This window comes from Python bivittatus, unplaced genomic scaffold, assembly GCF_059951505.1.
Source record: "Python bivittatus isolate LINGU-HERP-01145 unplaced genomic scaffold, Pbiv_v1 ctg000610_np1212, whole genome shotgun sequence".
In the NCBI taxonomy this organism is placed as follows: Eukaryota; Metazoa; Chordata; class Lepidosauria; order Squamata; family Pythonidae; genus Python; species Python bivittatus.
In genome coordinates, this window is record NW_028277088.1 from 8,034,597 (window position 1) to 8,048,227 (window position 13,631).

The following is a 13,631-nucleotide window of genomic DNA, read 5'->3' on the forward strand; positions in this document are numbered from 1 at the left end:
TCCAATGCTTCTGGAGGGCCACACATTGCAGAAAGCTGTTCTAAACCAGGAACTGCTGTGACAAATAAACTAGGAGCTAGGAAATACTCTGTTCAGCCCTCACTTGTAATATTGCAGTGATGATTGTTTTAACTGCTACTACCCTGGTTTCCCAAGTTTATACACTGATTTTGGGGAAGGGGGTGTACTATCTGAAGCATTACCAATAGAACACTACAAAGTAGGTGAGGAACACCTCTGTCTAGGACTACCCTCCAGAACAGACATGAAAAGGAAGCCAGACAGAAGCGAGAGTATGCCTCCTAGCCTATGTTCTAGATCTCGGTTTGCAAAAAACCCTTACACATGCATCCACACGAATGTGGCTCAACTTCTGCCTGCAGAGCTCACACTTGTCCAAGCATCAACAGTAGCTCCCTGGATCAAAGCTGAGATGGTGCCTCCACCCCTCACTTTGTGGTTTGGATCAAAGTCAGGAGAGCCAGTTTGGTGTAGGGGTTAAGACACCAGGCTAGAAACTGTGAGATCGTGAGTTTCTAGTTCTGCCTCACAAAACCAGCTGGGTGACCTTGGGCCAGTCCCTCTCTCTCAGCCCTAGGAAGAAGGCAATGGCAAACCACTTCTCAAAAACCTTGCCAAGAAAACTTCAGGGACTTGTCTGGGCAGTCGCCAGGAGTCAACACTGACTCAAAGGCCCAAAATCAATCAATAAAAATAAAAATCTCATTACACCACAAGTAGTGCAACAGGACCGAATCTGGATCCATGAGCCAGCAGGGCAGCAATTGAATCTTAATCTTGATAAGGCAACATTGTCCACAATAGGGTGACAGCAACCTGGTTTAGATAGGACAGGACAGGACAAGCTGAACAGCACACATCAGTGCTCGGATCTCCAAGAGGCAGGAAAAAAGGTGCTACCTGAGATTAACCCTTGATTTTGGAACCTGCCCGTTGCCCAGGGTCTGCCTTTATGGTGCAAGAGTATTGGATTCCATGTCTCCTATATATTAATGCACATGGCTCATTTGTATATACATCCCAGTTAAAAACTACTCAAATCACCTTCTATTCTTGTTGAAAATGAGGGAACGGAGGAGCATATGATTCACAAGAAGAGAAAAGGGGAAAGGACAAATATCTCCAATTTCTCCAGTTCTCCCAGTCTCAACATTCTCTACCCCCAACTTTGCCTTCTCTTATATAGGTCTGTTACATAACAACAACAACATACATACACATGCTGCCTGACTCCCAGCAACTGTTTCTTTCTCTGAGGAAACAGGCGATAGAGCAATAGTGGGCATCTAACTGATCTTGAGTGACCTAGAAAGCTAAGCAAGGTTCAGCCTGGTTAGTATTTGGATGGGAGACCACTTGGAATTCCAGGACTGTAGGCAAGACAGGGAAGTCAAAATAATATACCAGAAGTTAGGGAAGAGCACTGTTTCCGAGAAAACCATATGGATGTATCCTTGTCAGGAGCCAAGCTTGACACCAAGACAGCTTTACTTTTTTTAAACTATTTTATGAAAAGGACCTGGTTGATCAGCCCAATGGTCTTTTCGCCCAGCGCTCTGTCTCGCTAGTGACAGAAATAATTACGATTGTCACTAAGAGTTACATTGGACTTTGGGTGGGGAGAAGCACATTTTCTACCCCATTGCAAGCCCAACCACCTGGGACATTACATTTTTCAAACTGAAAATATAAAATCTATGCTATCCACAGTCCTCCTGAGCCCAGAATTATAGTTCTCATTATTTTAAAACGTATATCAGGGATGTTAACCTGTGCCTTGTTTAAAATTTTTAAAAATCGGGTTTCTGATTGAGGGGGAACCTTGTCTCCATTGAAAAATAATTATAAAGGGCCTTCTAGACTGAGGAAAAAAACTTGCTTTTTAGGGGGCTCTGCTTGGAGATCTGGTGGCCATGAAATCTTACCCACTGTCTTGAATGGCCTTCTTCCCTGATCACGCTTGGTTTCTTAATCCTTCCTACCTTCTCACGTCAGTCGATATATTTAGAGAAAGTTAATTATTTTTCTTCTCGACTGCGTGTTTCTTGGCACTTCTATGGTGTTTTCTTTAAGCGCCTGTCAACAAAGGAGGAGAGGTAGCAAAACAAGCAGCGCGTCTCCGCCAAAAAAAAAACATTTACTGCTAACTGTTTTGCTTGAAAGCGACAATTTATGCGCGGGGCGGGCGAGGAAGACGCGCCCCGAGGCTGCACCTCTCAGCCGCGCCAGCAAGGGGCGCTCTTAGCACGAGCGAATACTGACAGCTGAGCCCGAATTTCAAAAAACGGCAGCGGAGCGCGGAAAGAAACTGCAGGCGAGAGCGACGGGAGGGACGAGTTTCAGGAGGTTTCTCCAGTGCCCCACTGAAATATCGACGCTGGCTCAAGCGGTCCGGAGGCCGCAGGGCCTGCGGAGAGGCGAGAGGCGCGCCTTGCTTCCCTTCGCCCTTCCCCAAGCTGGCGCCCTGGGGCGAGCCGGAGGTGGCGGCTTTCTAAAGTTCGGTAGAGATCCCAATCCGTGGCGGGGCACAGACGAGCCAAGTTCCCTCGCGGTCACCTGCACGCCCTGGATCCAGGGGGTTCCGCAGGTATGACCCAAAAGGTCAATTTAGCGACCGCCACGATGCGATCCAGGCTTTGCTTTTTACGGGCGACGCATCACAGTTGACTTCGTTTGACCCCGCAGTCGGGATCGCTGGAAGTGGCGGACGATCGAGCGCCTGCGCGGTCAAACTCCGACGGGGGAGCGGTCTCCAAAGCGGGGACCGGAATCCACACCCGTTTCCTCGCGTGGCTTCAGCGAGCGCGCACGCCCTTACTCCGGATGAACGAATTCGAGTCGCTTCAGCCCCTCTTTCCCCGTCCCCACTACCGCACGGGCACTAGAGCCACCAAAATCGCCCCAGGCCGCCTTCCGCGCTCGCCCGGGCTGGGGCCGAGCTCATCCTGACCTAACCTGTCCCCGCCTGACTTGGCGTTCAGGCTGCGGAAGGGGGAGCCCTCTGCCCTCTTCCTCCTCTGGCCTCTGCGCCCTGAGCGGCTGTGGTCCAGGGCTTAACTGAAGGACATCAACGCGAAGAGCTCCTTCAGGACGGGCGAGCTCCTCCGGGGATCGGGCCTCTAGCTCAGGAGGGTAGAGCGCACGGGGGAGGGGGGAGGAAAGGGGGAGGCAGCCCCCGGCCTGATCTCTGCCTGTTCCACGCGAACGCGGTCTGTGGTTGGAAGGAAGAAAACGCGATTCTAAAAGGAACCAGGACGGGAGCTCCCAGGATCGCTCTTGAATGGGGACTCCGGAGTGGACTCCGGCGGAGCCACACACCCCGTCTGCCTGGGATTGTAGCTGGGGATGGCTTGGCTCTGACAAGCTGGGCTGTGGCTAGTTAGTTAAGAGCCCAGGCAGGCCACCTTGAGGACTCTCAGCTCCCCCCTGGAGAGGCGTGGAAATGGCATGGGAAGGGATGTTCCGGCGCCCGACGGCTCTGTTGCATGGACGGGCCCGCTCCTTTGCTGAGTGGGGTTTAGCTCTCCGCCGCGAAGCGCCCACGCGTCTTGCCTCAGCCCCGCGCGCGCGACCCGCGCAGAGCCAGCAGCTGGCCTGCTTCCCACCCGATTGCGAAGACGCGGCCGGGGCAGTGGCGAGACAAGCTTGAGCACGGGTCTATCACAACCTAGGATTCGCCCGCAGGAAGAAGGAATCGAAACGCCCAGCCTCGGGCAGAGGAGGCGCGATCCGGCCGCCGCTGGAGACAAAACCCTGGTCGCGGAACCGCCCTGCCCTGGATCCGCGAGACCGTTTCTCACGTTATCATTGGCTCGAGAAGAGAGCCGCTTTAGCCCTGTTCCAGTGGGCGGGGCTTCCTTCGCCAGAGCCTCGCGCTTAGCGAAAGGAGGGATCCGCAACGCCGCAGGGCCCCCTCGCTTGAGGGTGCCTGGACTGGGCGAAAAGGTTAGAAGCGGCGGGTCCCTTCGCCTTAATCTCGCGCCTTCCTCAAGGCCTTTTCGGGCACCGACACTTTTGATAGCCCCCTTCGGATAAAGGTCTTTGCCTCTTAAGGTCAGCAGGCACCCAATAACCTGGTCGAGGTCCCCGACATTTCCCACCTCCCTCCCACTTTCCGGCCCTTCTTGTCTAACTGGAGATTTCTGGATAATAGCTTATAATTAATAGCATGTAAAGGAGTAACGAAAGAAAAGGCCATTCATTTATTTCAGTGTTTTTCAAACTTGGCCTCTTTAAGAGGGGTGGACTTCAACTCCCAGAATTCCCCAGCCAGCTGGCTGGGGAATTCTGGGAGTTGAAGTCCACCCCTCTTAAAGTGGCCAAGTTTGAAAAACACTGATTTATTTGATTTACATCCCTTCTTTCATACAAGAACTCAAGGTGGCGTACGGAGTATTCCATCCTTCTCCTATTTTTCCCTACAACAATCCTGTGAGGTAGATTGGCCAGAGAGGGAGGGGGAGGGGAGGAAGGGAGAGAGAGCAGGCGGGAGCCTGGCCAAGGTCACTGGGAGCATCTGTGGAGGAGGATGGACTTGAATCTCTTCTTCTTCCTAGTCCAGCATATTCACGCGTGCGAGTGGGTGTATTTGCCTCCGCGAGACACAGCAGCCTCACTTCTTACGTCACTACTGACACCTCAAGGATGCAGAATAAACGGGAAACTCAGCCAAGTCGTTCTGCTGCTTCCAACTCGCAACAACAAATCTCTGGCAGCTCCCTGAGATTCCTTTAGGGTAAACCGTAATACCCTTCCCTTTCATAGCAGGTGTTACTACCACTTTACTACAGTACTTGCCCCTTCTGCAGAGGGAGATGCTTCTAAGACTCACCTCAGTTTCTCCCCCGAGAATGGAGGGAGGGAGCTGAGGAGGCGCCCAGATGGGTCTCACCCTGGTAGGGGGGTCTGCAGGGTGGGGTCAAAAAAGTCAAGATGGCGGCCACAACGGGGCGATCGAAAATCCACCCGTTATGTCCGCCGCGGCCGCCGTCTTGAGTTTTTCACGATGCCCCGGGGGCCCCGGCGCCCTGGCCAAGGCTAGCAGGCCCGCCGCGCCTGGCAGGATCGCCCCTCCTCGCGCGCTGCTTACCGGCCTTGACGGAGCAGTGAATGTGCGCCTTGGATTCGTAGTAGACCCAGTCGAAGCCGGCCTCGACGGCCAGGCGCGCCAACATGCCGTACTTGCTGCGATCCCGGTCCGAGGTGGTGATGTCCACGGCGCGGCCCTCGTAGTGCAGCGACTCCTCGGAGTGGTGGCCGTCCTCGTCCCAGCCCTCGGTGACGCGCAGCTTGACGCCGGGCCACTGGTTCATGACGGAGATGGCCAGCGCGTTCAGCTTGTCCTTGCAGCGCTGCCGGGGAGCAAGCAGAGGAGAGGCGAGCGTGGCGGGGAGAGTCAGAGCAGCTGGCGGTGAGGTGGGGGGGGGGAGCATGGCCGGGCGGCGGGAAGCGAAGTCCCACAACGGGAGCCAAGCTCGCGAAGCTTCCGCCCGTCCGCAGATCTCCCTGGGGCCAAGCGATCTCCGGCGGGGGGCGCAGGATCGCGCGGCGGGAACACCCAAGCTCCCCCCCCCTCCAGCTGGGATAGTCGAGTGGACCCAAAGCTGGGACAGAAGACACTTGTGGAGGGCTGCCAGCTTTGGGCAGCAAAAATCTGGATGACAACCAGAAGACAGGTCATTCAGTTTTGCAGCCCAGATCTGTGGCCCTAACTTTGGTGGCCCCACTGGGTGACCTGAGTGTTGCTGATTGAATGATTTATTTCCCCTTTAAGAGGTTCTTAAGCGAGCCGCAGGGGAGCGCCTCCCTCCTTTAAGGGCAGAACTTGGAAGCCTGGCTGGCAGCTGAGCTTTTGCCCAAGGTCTGAGCATCCTATGGCTGGTAAGTTGCCACAGACACAGGAGTCAAGAATAGCTGTTCCTTTAGAGCACTGTTTTTCAACCTTGGCAACTTTAAGATGGGTGGACTTCAACTCCAAGCTGGCTGGGGAATTCTGGGAGTTGAAGTCCACCCATCTTAGTTGCCAAGGTTGAAAAACAGTGCTTTAGATCATTTGCTTACTCATGAGGAGGTTTGATTAGGACTTCCTGTGCATTTTGTCCTATTGCTAAGGATAGTCAGAAGAAAGTGGGCTGGATGGGGATGAGAGGAAGAGCGCAGCTCACCAGGGATGAGAAAGACAAACTCTGGAAAGATCCGGTGACAATGGATAGGAAGTTGGAAGGGATTCATTTCTGCTAAAACTCAGCCATAAAGTTGGAACACCCCAAATCAAGCACTCAAGAGCCGGGGGTGATGACTGCAGACTGTTGCTGCCACCTTTCCACCAGTGCCGCTGTTGCTGAGGGCACTTAGCTCTGAGCAGCACTTGCTCCCCTTCACCCTTTTCAGTCCAAGTCCCCCAAAGTGGAAGGCCATGATCCGCCAGAACCCCAAACCAGAGTCCCGTCCTTTCCACCCATGCAGCCTCTGATTGCTGTGATGCTTTTGCCCCCTGATCCATTGATGGAGGAGTCCTATAGGCCAAAGCAACCATCTCCCCACGGGCACCTTCTGAGGTCTGTTCTACAAAAACCACCATCCCAGACACCACAACTTTGCTGGCTGAGATGATGGAGGCTCTTGTATAGGTTGTACTTGTGTGCCCTCACAAGGGAAGCCAGATCTGAAATATCTGGTTCCATCAAATTGCTCAATCCTGATTCTCTACCACACCTGTTGTCCTGGAGTGGACCCTCATCCCCAGACCCAAAGCTGGACCTTGGAGAAACTCCTGCCATTCAGGGTAGAAGAAGGAGAGCAGAAGGAGACACAGCTCCAGGATTGACCTCTCAAGGTGCTCCTCCAGAGTCATTCCAGTCAAGAACTGGATGCAGGAGCCCACAAGCATCTCTGGCCCAAGGCACACTCTGAAGCCACTTTGACAGAAGTTCAACTTCCCCAGGTTGCAAATCCTCTGCCCAATTTAGCTGAGAAGAGGCCAGAAAATAATGCAAGGTCATCATTTCTCCTTTGGCAGCAACAGAACCTCTAAATGAACTGGAAAGTATTTAAATAGTTTTATATGCCACCCAGAGTCTAGTGGAGTTGGACGGCCAATAAATTTAAAGAAACAAACAAACAAACAAACATTTTTAGGAAACAGAGGGTTGGTTGGATCCTGATAGAATTAGAGTAGAGCCACTGATATCTAGGGGACCTCAGTTACCTATGGTTTACTATACTTGTCTCATTGATTTCGGTGAGCTTCTTCAAAGGCTGGTTAGAATCAAGTCTTTCCCTGTAGGAAAAGACTACTGAATGGAAGTGCATTCACTCTGAGTCAGTTTCCTTCCCAGATAAACTGAAAGACTGTTGGCACTGACTGGGTTTGCCAAACACCTTTAACCAGGTTAGTTAAAGATTCAGTAGTTACATTAACAAGTATGCTTAACTTGATTAGTTTTAGCTTGATTTTGTGGGGTGGATGGGTTAAACCATTGTGCTAAATCAGACAACTTGATTAGTTTATGGTTGAGCATGTTGTTTGAACCCCCAAAGTGGGTTAATTCAATAAACTTGAATCTTTGGGAGTTGGGCTTAATGATAAATAAATAGATTCTATTTCATTTAATGTAATTAACAAATACAGCCAAACTCAACTTTCTATGAAAAGTTACAATTTAGTAATATAAAACTTTCCAAGTGTCAGAAGCAAATTCACCTGTGCGACTAACGGAGGCTTACTACCTAGAGTTTAGGTTTCCAGCTTTAGCTTCACACTTTCTATTCTTGAATGACTTCTATCCAGAAGTCATCTCACAATGAATGAAAGGGAAGAAAACCTAAGATGTCTTAAGTCTTGCAACAGCTCAAGGCATCCCTTTTGCTTCATAAGAACCCAGAAGGGGAAAAATTGGCCAAATTTGGGGATTGCAAAAGCTTTAACTCGACTCCATTGCTTCAAGCTATGAAAGTGTATATGAATCTATATAAACACGTGCTCTTTGTATATACAGTAAAATAAGACTAGGCTAAACTTTGTTTCTCTCACTTGAGGAAGTAAACATGCACACAACTCTACCACCCCATTTGCAATCTGAGAAAATATAATTCAGGAACAGTTTGACTACTTAAAATGTTGAGGGCCTTACAATCACCTCTGATTTTGCATCAACCCAATACTGCTAATATGTCCTTGTGGGTCTCATCCAGGATAGACTTTCCCCTTATTGATTGATTGATCGATTGATTGATTGAGAGTAGATCCTTTAGACAGGGGCTGCTTCACTTCTTCTTCTGCCTGGCCCTGTTCTGCTTGTTTGGGCTCCTGCAATCTGTAGCTAGGGATCCCACTGGGATTCTGTGCCCCTAGAAACTAAAGTCATTAGCAACTGGGCCACAGGCTCCCACAGGATGTGGATTGGATGGGGAAGGAAGCTGATTCAGAAAACACAAAGGAGGACCCTGGTAGATCCAACTAGTAATGTTCTAGCATTTTCTCCACAAACGCCAGCCTGATGCCTTCAAATCTTTAAGCAAGACAGATGGCTAAGCAAGTGGCCTCTGCTACTGAAAGTAAATAATCCATTCCTAGCCAATGCTCATTTATTTCAAGCTCCATGAATTGGTCTCATCCCATTTTAAAAGCGAGGGGCAACATCTTTTGGAAGTACACACAAAAGGCAAACAAAATGCAGGTCAACTTTCTGTTACATTATACAAAAAACTATTTCTGGGAGAAAAAAGAAACGGAATCTTCCCATCTAGTTAAAATTCCTGCAGGCTGATCGTCAGGTGAGGTTTACAGAGAAAGAGGAGTTTTAGAATCCTGGGCAGTTTTGCTCCCAAGGAAGCCTGGTCATGTCTCTAAGATTGCAGTTAGGATGGAACAAATCTTTCCAGAGGCTTTACACTGGCCATTTCTTGGACACTAGGAACGCCTGTTGGTGTTTCACCTTTCCAGCAAGAAGTAGAAGACACCAAGGGACATTTTCAGAATTGCTTTTTTAAAAAATTAAAGAAATAGGAGGAGAGGGGAAATATTGGTATTCTCCTTGTTCTAATGCTGCTTTTTAAGACCCAAGAGAGCAGCTCAGGGTGAATTTTGCTGCCTTTTATGTATTTTCTTCAGGATGAATTTTAGTCCCAGGCAACTCAATCGGATTTACTTTGGAATAGACACAAGTGGGATGGCACTGTAAAAGAGGAGGAATTGCCTGGTCCATGCATAGGTCAGCCTCACCCTACCTTGCTGTTCTCTAGAAGTATGGGTTCTACAACTCCCAAATGTCTGGGCATTCTGGAACTTGTAGTCCCCGTCTTATTGAATGAAGGCTGGCAAAGATAGATATATCTAAGTATTTTTAGAAATCACTGTCACCTCCAGCTGTTTTGAGAGTGACATCTTGGGGGGTGGGGAGTTTAAACCATAATCATCGTCGTTTATGTAAGAATGCTGCTGCTGGGAGAGCGAATGCCTAAAAAGCGCACCAACCTGGTGCGCCGTCCAGCGGAAACGCGAAGGGTTTCCCTACCCTTCTGCCGCACCAACGACAGACACCGGATCTCTGCCGACCGGGTGGAACCAGACAGCAGAAACTCTTCGCCGATGTCCGCGCCTCTTCCGTGAGCGCCCAAAGATCCCAAATGTCTGGGGCCACGAGGAACCCGACGCCGGCTGCCCAAGGCGCGCGGCTGGACCGGGGGGACGGTTAAGGGGAGCGCAGCCGTTTTAGGATGCCCGGGCTCACGGAGGGACCTTCGCCGGCGAGGAGAAAGGAAGCAAAGACCTGCAGAGCCCGGCTGGTCGGGATGAAAACCCGCGCCCGCAAAGGCGGCACGGAAAGCGCTCCTTCGGCTTCACCAAGGCAACTTATCTGCCCGATCCTCTGCAGGCCGGCTCGGGCAGAAAAGGGCCGAATTACGGGGGCTTAACTGCCAAGGTCAGTTGGCATCCTACCAACTCCAGGATAACACAGGCTACCTGCTGCCTTCGCCAGGGCGCCCTTCTGCGTTCTGCGGCGGCGCCGTCCCCTTTCTCTCCCGCTTTGCCTGAGAAGCGAGGCTGCACTCGTGGGCTGGCCTCTCCAGGAGTAAATCCCATCGGACTACAGCCTCGGTCCCCTTGTTTCAGCGGGACCCCCCCCCCCCCGAAACGCGCTAAGGAACATTCCGGACTGGGTCGCCTTCCTCCCTTCTATCCCCGGCGGGCTAAGGCAGGGCTCGTTCTTTCAGACGAATTCCAGCTCCGGCCTGGCACCCTTATCTCCCCCGCCGATCTAGCCAGAGTCGGGGGCGGGAGCGGATGGAAGGCCGCTGTCACCTGCCAGGAGGAATCCCCCTCCCGCTCTGCCGGGCTCTCCCAGGCTTTGCCTTTCTCCTCCCCTCATCCAGTTAATATTAACCAGCGGCGGCGGCGGCGGCTGGTTGGAAAAGTGAACACTTCCCTGCAGAGAAGGCTTCCCCTCCCTTCCCTTCCCGGCCCCGCCCCGCCCCAGGAGGGAGACCGCCTTGCCGAGGCTGCCCGGCCGCTGCCCGAGATGAGGGTCAAGGCGGAGACGGAGGGGGCGAGGGCTGCTCGGGTGCATTTCCGCCACCCCGCCGCGCTCTCTGTCAGCGAATCTCTCCCTACCTCAGGCGCTGGGACCGCCGCGGAGGGCAGCACGCTCGCCTCCTTTTCCGCCTGCACGCCCCAGGGCCAACCAGGCCCCGCAGGCGTCCTGTGGCCCCCGCCCCCCCGGAACCCGCCCTTTGCTCCTGAGCGTTTTGGGGGGCCGAGGCCGCCCTGGACGCACCCTCGGCGGCCGAGGAACCCGGGAAGGAGCGAGACGCGATGCGACGCGACTCGACGCTCCCGGGAGTGTGTCTGGCGTGGCGGGGGCGCGGTGGTTGTTGCGTCTGAGGGAAGTTGGCGAGAGGTCAGAAGTTCAGAGGCTGCCAGCGAACGCTGCCAAGGAGGCCGGCCATGAAGGAGGAGGGACGTGGAGAGTCTCGCCTTGCAGGTGCCCCGTCCCACCAAACAAGGGAGCTCCAAGGCACGTGGGAAGCGCGCGAGGAAGAACAGAGAAGGCGGCGGGCAGAGGGAGCTACGCTCCCCGGTCCTCCCCGTCGCTTCTCTTCCCCTCCACCCCCAAGCCCAGGCGACGCGTTCCAAAACTGCCTCCCTTCCAGACCTGCCTTCTCCTTCCCTTCCCAGGCCGCTTGGATTATACTCTCATCATCCCCAGCTCACTAGCATGGGCGCGAGAGTCCAACACATCTGGAGGCGCTTCCAGACGGGTTCCCTGGGAATAGGACCCAGGGTTTCCTTTGCTCTTCTCAGGGTGTCGGAGGAGCGCGAAGGAAACCGGGCCGAACCGAGCTGCGCCGACGGAGGCAGGCGGGCGCGCGCGCACGCGCAGGACCCTTCGCCGCGCGCAGCGGCGGGGGCAAGGCTTTTCCTGGGGCTTCCGCGCCGCTGCGAGCCCCGCGAGGAGCTCGCAGCCTCTCCGGCCGCCTTTAGCCAGGCTCCAGGCTGAAATCCGAACCGCTGCGATCGATCAGAGAGGAGTAAGTGGAGCTGAAAACGCGAGGTGCGGTCGACTTGCAGCCGCACAGCTAACCCGGCTCGCGCGTCTTTGCAGATGAGGAGCGGGGGGGGGGGGCGGGGACACGGCGCAGCCACAGGGAAGCGAAGAGGGCACGAACGCCACCCGGGAGCTTGAAGGATCCCCAGCGGCCCTGGCCCCGCCGCCGCCTCGCCTCGCCTCCTGACAAGTGCCTCCGGCGCTCGGGGGCGTCTGCCTTCCCAGAGGCAGCGCTGCCGCGGCCTCGGCAGCTGCTCGAGACTCGCGTCGCGCGCCTTGGCGTCGCGCGCGCCTCCAACCCTCCCAGGTCCCGTGAGATTTAAGGTGGTCAGATGGAGATCGCGGGCGCGCTTCCCGTCGCCCCAAGCGAACTCCGCGCCGACCGGCGGGGCGGGACGCGACGCGAGCAGAGAGACGAGCAGAGAGACGAGAAGAGTGCCGCCGCCGCCCCTCCACCCTTCTAGGGGCGACTCCAGCGGCATTGAGATCGTTCTGCGGAGCTGAAGGTGGGGCTTAAACCTCAGAATAGCGGGAGGGGTCGGGGGGAAAGAAAGGCAGCTGACCTATTTTTGGAAGGGGACGCAACCGACGGCAGCCGCCCGAGGCCGGCGGCGTGGTGGAGAGTTTGAAGGCCCGCCCGAACTCGGGAGGTGGAGCGGAGGCTGATTCGCAGAGTTCCCCGCAGACGAGTCAGCTTTCGGTCCCTATTCGCTTGGAAAGCTGGTCGAGGGACGGAGGGTGGTGGTTCATGGGCGCGAGTCTGGGGCGCGTGTGTTTAGTCCCCATTTACTGAGGGTGGGATCGGGGGAGCTGGACGCGCCAACCCGCGACCTTCCGTCTCGCGAACAGAAGCGGTCCTGCGCTGATTCAGTTCCCCGTCCTTCCCCCTCGGGTGGTATCACTGGTCTGGGGCGGGGGGGGGGCGGCGTGAGCATCTTTAAAGGCGATCAATGCGCTCTCAGACACGGTTGCCGAAGAGGGCCTTGCGGAAGCCGCCTTGTGCTCTCCTCCTCCTCCTCCTCCGACTTCAGAATGGCCTTGGGGAGGTGCCGACCTCACCCTCGGGGCTTGCGCGGGGCGACGGGGAAAGACGGTTAATCTAAAGAAATGATTAGGAAGACAGAGAAGGGGGCCCAGGCGATTTCTTGCCTGCGAAGGGAAGGGGGGAGTCCCGGCGGGGAGCCCGGTGGTGGTGGGAGACTGACACGACCCGCGGTCGGAGCCGGCTAACCAACTCCGTGGCACGGAGCGGCCGAGCGTAGCTACGCCGGCAACTATCGCGCTATCCGCACGCGGAGCCTCCTCCCTCCGAGGCGGAGGGTCGCATCAACAGACCTACCGATGCCATCCCACAGGGTCCCCCTCCCCGGCGCACCCCTTCCCCCGACAGCTTCTGGGAAGACGCTCCCGGCGGCTCAGGGGAAGCTGAGAGCCCCGGAGGGAGGAGATGCCGCCGGATTAAAGTCCGCGTCCCCTCCCCAGGCCGGAAGGCGAGCAAGTCGGCAAGAGGCGAAGGGCGCGTCTCTGACCTGGGTCATCAGCCGGTCGGCTCCCGTGTTCTCCTCGTCCTTAAAAATAATGTCCGGATTATAATTGGGGGTCAGCTCTTTAAAGCGCTCCGAGTTCCGGCTGATCTTGCCCTCGTATCTGCCGCTGGCGCCCAGCGTCTTCTCGGCCACGTTGGGGATGAACTGCTTGTAGGCTAAAGGGGTCAGCTTCTTCGGGTGCCGCCTCTTGCCGAAGCCCCGGCCCGGCCCGCACGCCAGCCCGGCGGAGAGGAAAAGCGCGCCTAGGCAGAGCGGGAGGAGCCCAGATCTTCTCCGGAGCAGCATGCCGTCTGCGGAGCGAGCGGCCCCCCGGCTTCCCCCCTCGCCGCCCCCTGCGCTCGGCTGGGCTCGTGGCGCGGCTGAGTGGCAGAGAGCGCGCCCGCCGCTGCCTCTCTCGCCCGGGAGCTGCCCTCTTCCCTCGGCTCCTTGCTTCGCCCTTCCTTGCCTTTTGCTGCCTGCCCGCCCGCCCGCCCGCCCGCCTGCCTGCCTGCCTGCCCGTCCGCCCGCCTGCCTGCCT

The 13,631-nt window shown here is 55.4% G+C and overlaps 1 protein-coding gene across 1 annotated transcript in view; it reads right to left on the reverse strand.

Annotated features, from left to right (window-relative positions):
- SHH (sonic hedgehog signaling molecule) overlaps nucleotides 1-13,414 on the reverse strand; it is a 31,732-nt gene extending 18,318 nt beyond the window's left edge. The window contains exons 1-2 of the mRNA XM_007433194.3: nucleotides 13,097-13,414; nucleotides 5,111-5,372 (exon numbers count right to left, since the gene is read on the reverse strand). Coding sequence (XP_007433256.1) covers nucleotides 5,111-5,372; nucleotides 13,097-13,399 — 565 coding nt within the window. The 5' untranslated portion in view covers nucleotides 13,400-13,414. The remainder of the gene's footprint in view (nucleotides 1-5,110; nucleotides 5,373-13,096) is intronic.
- Nucleotides 13,415-13,631: the final 217 nt, after the last annotated feature.